The sequence below is a fragment of the Curcuma longa genome, unplaced genomic scaffold, assembly GCF_044706935.1.
Source record: "Curcuma longa cultivar G26 ecotype Majalengka, Jawa Barat unplaced genomic scaffold, ITB_CL_G26_1.1 utg2646_np1212_2152390_RagTag, whole genome shotgun sequence".
Lineage (NCBI taxonomy): Eukaryota > Viridiplantae > Streptophyta > Magnoliopsida > Zingiberales > Zingiberaceae > Curcuma > Curcuma longa.
Genome location: NW_027435599.1, coordinates 729457 through 740332, shown reverse-complemented (window position 1 = coordinate 740332; position 10876 = coordinate 729457). Strand labels below are relative to the sequence as shown.

General features: G+C 34.7%; 1 protein-coding gene across 1 annotated transcript in view; it reads left to right on the top strand.

Annotated features, from left to right (window-relative positions):
- Positions 1–10876, top strand: part of LOC141819877 (uncharacterized) — a 70599-nt gene continuing 59723 nt past the window's right edge. The window contains 7 exon segments of the mRNA XM_074707132.1: positions 1–157; positions 1210–1287; positions 4398–4510; positions 5119–5212; positions 5881–5924; positions 6040–6108; positions 10673–10746. Coding sequence (XP_074563233.1) covers positions 61–157; positions 1210–1287; positions 4398–4510; positions 5119–5212; positions 5881–5924; positions 6040–6108; positions 10673–10746 — 569 coding nt within the window. The 5' untranslated portion in view covers positions 1–60.

Here is a 10876-nt window from a genome sequence, read left to right as displayed (position 1 = left end):
TCCTCCTCCTCCTCGACCGACGTCGACAGGAGAGGCGGAAGAGCTTCTGTCTCTCCAACCATGTTCGAGGGCATGGTGAGCCAGGTGCTCTCTGGCTACCTTGGCCGATTCGTCAAAGACATCCAGAAGGATCAACTGAAGATTGGCATCTGGAATGGTAAAACCGTCGCTTTCACTTTCTTTCTTCCTCGAATCTCAAATCATTTGGCTTCCAACAGAAGGTTTTCAAATTTCCTTTTTTTTTCTTTACTGAATCACATTTAACTCCTGTTGCTCCGAACTTGATGGTTTCGCCGTATTTGTTTCTAAATGGCGCCCGTGTAGCACACTAATGTTGCAGCTGGTCACTTGATTGTCTTGTGAGGCGCCATAGGCTGCCGTACATAGGAGTTGCTCCAAGATTTTGAAAAGGAAAATAAAATAAAAATTGTGTAAAAAGAACGCGGGAACACTCATCTCGTTTTATTTTCTCGGGATAAATATTTTGGAACAAAGAATCTATCTTTAATTACTGTTCTTGACGATAAACAATTTAATATGCTTTTTGCACCTATATTTAGTACCATCTTCGATGATTATTCTGACAAAGAAATCACAAATTCAGCCCTGAATTTCTTACTAGGCTAATATTGGGTGCTCCAATCATCATCTAGTTTTGGGAATTCAATACTTCAGTCAAAAAACCATGAGGGCATAATTTTGTACAACGTAAACATGTGTGTTATGGCACAAGTTGGTCGTTTCAGATGGTCCAAAAATGATAGTATCTAATTTTGGGAATTCAATAATTCAGTCAAAAATCATGCGGGCATAATTGTTGTACAATGTAATCACGATATCTTATGGTTGTTGGTTTCAGATGGTTCAAAATGATGTGGGGAGCTAGGATGTAGAGTCAAGATTTTATTATTATGTTAAGCAATGGTTAGTGTTTGTTTTGCACTTAATAAATATAACACTCCTTGTGTCTTCTTGTGGGTTCTAATTTTAGCAGCTTATATTTCAAGGGACTGCGATTGTAATTTTTTTTTTGAGGGAGAGTAGCATGATTCTTTAGGGAGACATAACAGCAGTATCTTTTAGCATGCAAGCAATATACTACAGTAGAGTTCTTATGTCCATTGCTTGTGCCAATATTTCACAAAGATTTAGGATTAATGTGAATTTGCCACCTTGTTAATTTTCATTGCTTTGTCTTTTTTTTTTCAGAAGAAATACTGTTGGAGAAAGTGGAACTAATACTTGAAGCCTTTGACTATTTGCAATTGCCTTTTGCATTGAAAGATGGTACATTGCTTTCTTGTTTTTTCTTGTCATTTCCCCCTTTTTTTGTTATTCGGCATTCTAACACATTTTGTCAGGAAAGTTTGTCTGCTCATTTCTCCACATATGTGCCTGATCCTATTTAAAGTTTTCTTTTTTCACTCTGATAGTTGCTTGTCTTAATTCTTCATTATCTAGTTTACCATCCAGTAACTTATGTTTACATTCCTACTTGAGATATTGTATCACTGAATTCTATATATATTCCATATTTTCTGAATTGTGTTGTGAAGATTTTAGAGTCATCTAAAGTGGATGACTCACCATATAAAAGAGAATCCTAGAGGAACCATGACATATATCCTACCCCTGCTGCCTGTAAGTAGTCTCCATTGCATGTAGGCTTTCCTCAGAGATTGGCAGTTAGACTTGTTAAATGTGTTGCTGATGATCTGTGTTCCTGTTCCTTCTTCCACTACAGCATCCATACTGCATTTAACAACATATCTTTTTGAAGGATGGGATATGACTCATGCTAGATGATGCAACTCTTTCTTTTGCTCTTCACCCTGGAAGTTTAACTGTTATCTGCTAGTCAGATGTCCTCGATGTCATTTCCACACCTTGTATTTGTCATGGCAGACTGCTTTGATGCACACCTGTTGAACTTTGCTAATTGCTTTTCTCATGCTGCTTGAACCTTGAAAACTTATTCAACATCATGTGAAACCTTTAAACATGCCAGTGGGCTAGATGACCATTGGCAAGATGTTAATGCTGCCATTTCAAGCAATATGGTCACAATGGATTCTCTTAAGAGAATGGAAAATGGATGATCTGCAGAATTTTTAATTAGTGAGAAGAAAAAGAGAATGCTCCACGAGGAGAGAGCTCAGCCAAGTGATAGTTATAACAGCTATTGGAGCCAAGGTGCAGAAATTCTCTTTTGTTGACATAAAGCTCACAATGAAGCAAACAAGCCCTCAATGCAGCAAGTCGATACTGCCCACTAATTAAAACACTCAGAGCGCAAGTGGATCTCTTGAAATTGGGTATTTTGGCAACTAATTACGGAATGCAACAACAAACTAGTATGTACAAGGAATACAAAGCTCACTCTCATTTGTACCAACTCATATAAGATTTTGAATGCTTGCTAGTAATACTTTTTATTCATCAAAAATTCATTATCTAACTTGCAAAATTATAAAACTGACTATGCTGGTTCCTAGTCCGAATGAAAAGGTTGAGAGTTGCATTAAGCCTAAATGTCAACGCCAGAAATTGTGTAAACCTATGAACCTGAAGACCATTTTCACAAAGCTTAGGCTGTCACTTGCCCATAAATGACATAGATTAGATGATGTGATCTTACATAGAGCTATGGAGCCATAAGATTTGTGTAGCTGCTCCATGGTTTTAAATTTCTTGCCGTACCAGACGAAACGTGTGAAATATTTCGTTCTGCTCGTCGACCGGCATTGGTACGCTAGGTACGAGGCCTATGGCCGTGATGGAGGGGTTGCGCGATCGTGGCGAAGGATCGCACGACCCTGTCGGATGTGGAGGGGTCGTGCGATCCTGTCGGCCGTGACGGAGGGGCCGTGATAGAGGGGTTGCGTGACCCTGTGGCGCAGGGTGTCATGAGACGCGGGGGTTGGATTTTTTTTTAATTAAAAGTTATGTTAATAAACTAAATCAACTCCTAGCTATGATAGCGATAATCTAAATATGTTTAATTAAACCCCAATAAAATTATCTCATTAATTATATATTTTATTTATTTTAATTTAAAAAATATATAATAAAATTTTATTTATTTATTTATTATGATTCCATATTTTTTTTCCTTTTTTTAAAAAATTTATCATTATTTTTTATTTTTAAAATGTTTATGTTAAATATTTTATTTTTAATTAATATATTTTATATTTAAAAAATACCGAAACCATATCGACATAGCATGATACGGTATTGAAACCGTATCGTTCCGGCCATAGACCGAAACTCCGATATGGCTCGAGATTTTAAACCATGAGCTGCCCTCAAATAGTTACAACAAATAACTTTATTTTTATGATGATGAATTTGTAAAACTTGCAGAGTGGTTTTTCTCTTGCATAATTTAAAGTATGTCCTGATTCCAGAGGCACCATTGTCAAGATGGCAGCAGCCTAAGAGGGGTTGGAATAGTTAGTCAAAACAAAAGAGAGAGAAGGATTAAAGAAATTTATTTTTAGTGGAAGCTATCCTGCAACATTCTAATTGAATGAGGTAATCCTGTTCTAGTTGAGCCACTCTCAAGTGCATTTTCTGGTTACCACAGGTTGATTATAGTTATGTTGATTTTCTGTTCAAGAGAAGGTCAAAATATCTGCAAACACAAGACTCTTGTGATTAAAGAAAGGAACACTTCAAATGTTCCAAAATGGCTTGCAGATTTGTAAGTATCTTGAGGCTGAGGGACAGTATCAGTGTGCATTGTAGGTTCTGACGCAGGAGAATGTCGAGTATGCCAGTATAACTTTGAGATATCTCTAAGGTTCTTGATAGTGGGTTGTTTAATTGTCCTAAAACAATTAATTGCTATTAGCTACTGAAGACAACCATATTTATACTGTGGCTCATGTTTCAACTTTAAACCATCAACTGTCAACTATTTTAGTGCATGGTCCATTATCGAAGAGGTGACAACTGTTTCTCTTGAGCTTTGTGCCAGCAGCTTAAGTGTGTAGCATGGCCTAATGCCTGTTTCACTGTCTTTATTGATTTAGCTACATCAAGACCATAAGTATTTGCCCTTATTGTTTATATTGCAATTTACAAGAAGCTACATCATCAATGCACTATATTTATTCTGTTTTTAAATTGATTGAGTCTATATTCTTAAATTTTGTTTTATATGTGTGGGATATTAGCTTACTTTTTTATATTCTGTATGATTGAGTCCATAGTCTTAGCTTCTGTTTATGTGTGTGTGTGTGTCTCGCATAAACACCACATATAGACTTGCTTTTCATTATTTTGATATTAAACTAGAGTTAATTGTGTTTACTATGAGGTTCCTGTTGTTTGTAGGTGATGATTACATACATGCTTGAGAATTTTGTGCTAACTTAATTTTGATATCACAGGGAGGGTCGGAAAATTGAGCATTAAAATACCTTGGAAAAAGCTTGGATGGGATCCTATCATAATTGTTTTGGAGAACATATTTATATGTGCTTGTCAGCGGGAAGATAGTGAGGTATCCATATAATCCAGATTCAAAATAAGATCTTCATTCTAGCACTGATCAATAGCCAAAATATATAGTGCGTAGGATTCTGAAAAATGATGTGCAAATTTGGCTAGGAAGCATATATCCTTACACTTATTAGATCAATTTCCAATAAGGAATCTCTTTCCTTCACATTATTGTGATTCTTTTTATTTTAGTTAAACTAAAATCAGAGAGGTCATGTTGATTAAACAGAAAAGAATAAGTTTTATTGAACTAATAATTCAATTTAGTATGTGAGATTCAATTGTGGTATGAATCAATGTAGCTGCTCCTAAATAGTTGGGACTCATGGGGTGCTATTGTTGATCTTCTTGTTGTTATTAGTATTACTATAAGGAACTTATTGAAGATTTTAAGTACTATGCAACCACTCATGCCATATTCGATACTGTAAAAAGCTGCACATGTATACTTAGTGAGGGCTCTTGTTAAAACAATGCTTCCTTTTTGAAAGTCTAATTTAAATTTCTCTGTTTCTATTGGGAATTCAAATTATTTATTTATTTATTTTTCAGTTGTTTTGTAATTCCCATGGTTTGCATATGTTAAACATGATTTTATTTCTTTTATAGTGGAGTTCACATTCAGTAGACAAAAGAGAGTTGGCTGGGAAAATGGCAAAACTTGATGCTATAGAACTAACAAAGTTGTCAAGACGAGTCTCTGGTGAGTATGCCAAGGTATCATTAGTATTTGTCATCAATAAGATAATATTAGTTCTGGTTATCCAACATCTGCTTTAGGTTTTGGTTTAAACGGGTGTTGTTTTAGCTCTTTGGGCTTCACTATTGCTATAATCTGGTAAGTCCTAATGGATTTTGTGTGTTGCACATGTTCTGCCGCAATATTGCAGTATCATGGAATTTGTGTGTTCTTCTATATGTAAATTGTCAATGTGGTTGGTGTGCAAAAACATTTTTTTCCCAATCTATTGTTTTTTGCATGCCTACTTAAGGCTGATGATCTGAACATAATTCTTTGGTGGTCTATGATATCACTTTTATATCCAGTTGCCACATTTTTGAGACAATCTTTCCATTTGTTATTTTTGACTTATCCTAAATGATCGAGTCCCTACTAAGGGCTACTTAGTATTTGCATTTGCTTCTTGCTATGGCAACATAAGTTGATCTGAAGCTTCATGCAATGGGCCTACTTAACTTTTAATGATGCAACTTCTTTTTCATTCTCCAATATTGCTAGTTTGTTGAGTAAATCTTCCACAGGAATTGTTTTCCCTTGCATTTACATTCTTGTTTGCAAACCATTTTGTGGCTACGATTGTTGCTTATGCCGTTTGCAATTAATTTTTTTATCTTCATTTTTCCTTCCAGATGATCAGGCTGGTCAGTCTTTTTTTTCTTACATATCTGCTAAGGTAAGCCCATTCAACCAGCTCACAGTTTACACTCTTCCTTTTCTTTGACTAGTTTGTTATTTATTAAGATCAAACTAAATTACTAATATTTACATTCCTGTATATCCTAGTGCAGATTTTGGACAACATCCAAGTTTCAATCAAGAATGTCCATATTGTTTATATGGACACACATATAGATCAGGTGGGAAATTCCACGTTTTTTATCTGTCATATATTTGTTGTCCTGTTTCATTTTATATTTCAATTTGTTGATTATTTCATTCTTTCTACTTTTACTACGACATGAATTGACAGTTGTAATCTTCTAATACTGTATCATTCAATCCTTGTTAGGTATTTCTTTATAGCCTGGATTTTGATTAACATGACAAATCTAATCCTTCATTTGGATTATGTTAAGTTCTTATCCTGTGGGCCAACATGTCACATCATCTCTTGGCTAAAATAAATGCAGATTGAGTATGTAGCTTAACTAAGAGTTATACGATAACAACTAATTCTTTGTCCTACTAAGTGGGGTTGACTATATGAATCCTTGTATGCTATTGGGCTCGATCCCTTATTATATTATTATCATCTATATTTAAATTATCATCTATATTTAAATGAATTTTATCTTATTTTATCATTACTAACAAAGTATTTTTTGATTTTCCTCTTTCTTGATTAATGTGTGTATTTGTCACAGTCTCACAATACCAAACTAGGGTATTTATTGGTCTCTTAAGTACATATTTATATCATCTTAAATGTGTCTCTTAGTATTTCTTGCTAAGATTCAAGCTTAACATTCACTTCTTCACGTGTCTCATCGACCAAAACAATATCATCTGCAAACAACATACACCATAGTAACTCATCTTTAATATGTCCAGTGAGTTCTAACTAAGACATATTAAATCAAATTGATACGTGCTATTACAGTTCTGTCGATATCCATTGATTAGTTTAGTCTAAAAATATTCATATCTTGGCCATTATGTTACTGCAGAAGTTGCCACTTATTGCACGTTATTTGCTGATTAAATCATAAGCTAAATAATTTAAGGTTTTGTTATATCAGCCAATTAGGTCCTGTTTTTCCATGACTTTCCTAGATAGTTGCAAAATATGATGCAAGTGTGAATAACTACAATGTTTAGGGAATTTCTTTCACAACCTTTTCATGTTATTCATGATAGAAAAAAATGCTCTTCGTGTGTTTAGTTGTAGCCTTGGTAATTGATAAAACAATAATAGACTAAGTATGAACAAGAAACAGAATAAATAGTTATACAAGTTGGATTGATTTGAATTAAAATTGCGAGAGACTGAAGAAAACTAAATACTCGAGAAATAAAAATAGCCCAACTACGTGGTCACACAAAGCACGATGACTGTATAAGATCTATGTAGCCGGTCCAAAATAATTGCAATAAATATTGTTGCAACTTAGTTTCAAATTAATAAATATGAATTTACTTGGATTCATCAAATGATGTAACATTGATGCTACTTTTTCACGAATGTGCACAAAACTTCACTTTGTAGTTGACTGTGCGATATGGTTTCAACTATTTTCTAAACAATTACATTCTGAAGCCTATGTAGTAGGTGCTTCTATGTAGCGGTCGAATCTAATGGTATTGATAAAGTATACAACAACAACAATAACAACAACCAAACCTTTATCCTATGACTATGGATCATTTTATGCCATTGGGCTTCATTCCCTATTATTTTGTCATCTATATTTAATGAATTTAATTCTATTCTATCGTTGCTAATTAAGTTTTGTTTAGTTTTCCTATTCCTCGATTAATGTGCTTATATATCATGGTCTCACGTCGTCTAACTGGAGCATTTATTGGTCTCCCAAGTTGATGGTATTGATAAAGTATACTTTCTACAATTATATTAACCAGTGGCTTTTTACTAAAGATTAGCTGCAAATTAGTACATTCTGTTGGAGCCTCGATTAGTTTTGATGTGATCAACCAAGTTAGGTTATGTCCTGTGTGTTCTGATCCCTCTGCTAAGTGTGTAGTAACTTAGGTACGGAGGAAGTCGAGTGTAAGACGCAGCGGACGAGAAGGATGGCACGGGGAAGTGAGCCGATGGGCTCGGTGCATCCGGGCAAAAGGCGGAAGAGTACACCGGTGGAGCGAGAATGACGTGCGCGACGTCCGAGGGATGAGAAGCCGGAAGGAAGTACGCTCGAGGGGGAAAAGATCGGAGTCGGGTGATGATTTTACCCAAAAATGTCTAATAAAAGTCAAACATATTGACTTTGACCGTTGACTTTGACCAAAGTATAAGACTTAGACTTGGACCTTTTGAATGTTTATCTTTTATCATATAAAAGATAAATACTTAATTTTTATTAAGGATAATTCTTTTTATCTTTTATTAAAGATAAAGTTTATCCTTATTTAATCAACGGCTACGATCAAAGTCTATCTCCGATCAATGGCTAGGATCGCATCAACGGATCAACGGCCAAGAGAAAGTTCATCTATGATTAACTATCCAGATCTATTCTATTGGGCTATAAATAAAACTTAGAGTTTTAGAAGTTATATCATCAATTACTTTGTAATTTTGTCTTTAAGTCTTTGTGTTACAACTGTAAAGACTTCTCCACCTAAAGGAGTTCTGATTGTGCGTTAACCGCCTTGGAAGCAACGATCCAGTTGCAACCAAGTTTCTTTTTTTAAAAGACGAGTGCTATTCTTCTTAACTGTCTATTCACCTCCCTCTAGCCGGTCCAACTCGATCCTACACATTCTTCTTCCTCATCATCTGTACAAGGATGAGAGATTTGTTATTTTGACAGCCTTGAAGGCAGGTTCATGTGGTTGGACAATTAACACAGAAGTAAGATTGGCTGAAATATTCAAGTTCCACAAAATCAGTGGTTTTAAAATTGGCTGTTCCAACCAATATGTATATTGGCATGTGGATCATTGAACTAGCCCCCCGGGCATAGTGCAGTGACAAGACGTTCAACAGATTAACCAAACATTTACAGTTCGAATCCCAGCTACGGCGCACTACAAAGACATTTTTCCTCTATTGGGATGAAAAATCTGAGACGTTGGTGGCTGAGTGAGGAGCCGCTTGCGCTTTCGGATTTACCCCGTGGGCGAACTAGGGGAAGGCTGCCTACCTCCATGATTAGTTGGGTTTGGATATTTGGATTATCAAAAAAAAAGTGGATTATCAAACTAAAATTTCTGTGGAATGATGAAACCAGCAAATATTAGAGATAAAAAGAGAAAGAAGAGTTTGAAAAGAGTTTTGATTGATAGTGCTGTCATGATTAAATGAGAGTTGGGAGGTGAATAAACCTATACCAGCATCCAACAGTAAATAAAAAGAGACCAAATTACCTGATGGCATTTAGTTCAGGTCCATTCATGCTAAGACCACTCAAAATTGGATATTTCATCGTGCTTGGTCAGATTGGCAAGTATTCCTTGTGTTTGGCGAGAATGTTCCAGATTCCCAACCTTCACTGAACAATTTTCATTATAACTTTGGCAACAAGAGCTGCATTGGCCAGGAGACTCATGCACTATATTGCTCTTTTGATGTATATACAATGATCAAGATTTGGACTCATTTAGATGCATAGGCATCCATATGCATTTTACTTCTGCCCACTTTTTAGGCATTTATCCTTTAGGGTGACTTAAAAGTGTTGTGCCCCTATTTAGGCCTCCATTCATTCATTCTTTGCTTTTACTCCAATATTTCCCAACTATTTGACTTAATTATATGGATCATATCCTAACATTAAACTTTAAGTTAGACCATGATGCTGGTATTCTCAAGTCATTTTAATCAGCTTTAATTTTATTGCACCTTTTTAATCTCTCTATGTTTTCACACTCTGTCTTTGATTGACGCAATTCATATAATTTTGGAATTTATCATTCATTGACGCAATTCATATAATTTTGGAATTTATCATTCATCTTTGCAGATGTTCAAGCTGTCTTAAGTTAATTTCTCATTTATTTTCAATTGGAGTTACAAGTAACTATTATTGAATAATAACACTTATTTTATTTCCTGTTAGACTGATGATCTGTCCACTCTGATTATCTTTGCTATACAAATTTTTTACATATTGTTTCTTATTTGGCCAATAGCCCAATTACATATTTTCTCTAAAGCGGATTTTGCCCTTTAACTACCCTATTTTTCATCCTGTCAATCTATGTACCTAGTTTAAAATCATTGGATTACAAAGCTTGTCCATAATTCAATTGTTGAATATGTTCCAATTAAATTCTCATCAATTAACACAATTTTATGAACAAGTAATATAGACCAAAGAAATTTATCTTGACTATGGCTGATAAGTCCATCCAGTAATAAAATGAAAAGACTTAAAGATTACCTAGATGTTGACCTACAATTATAGGAAAATTATTGGTTGCACGCTCGGTTATTTTAACATTGTTAACTTATTCAATACTGTTCTTTTGTAAAATATGCTATAATACTTATGTAGAAATTCTTTCATTAGCTTTTAAGTCAATGAAAATGTTTTACATGCTTGGGCAATTAACATTGATATTACCAATATATTACTTTTGAAAAATTCTCTTTACCAGTCAACTTGATGTGTGATATTTGCATCAAGTATAAATGCTTTACATATTTGGTTGTTGACCAATCAATTCTGTGTTGTGTTTCCTTCAGTAGTGTTGCAATTGAGTGGACTAAATAGTAGCATTTCTAATTAATTTTGCCAGGAGTCTTTTATATTTGGCTTGAAACTCTCTAGTCTGATTCTATCAACAGACACCGGGAAGCAGAATTTTACTGGGTAAATCTTTAATCCCATTGAAACCTGAAAATTACTCTTTTTTATATTTTCACTTGCAGATATTTTGAAAACCTTTAAGTTACCTTCCATGACTGTGAGTAGTTTCACCGACTCAAAAGCATTTTCATTT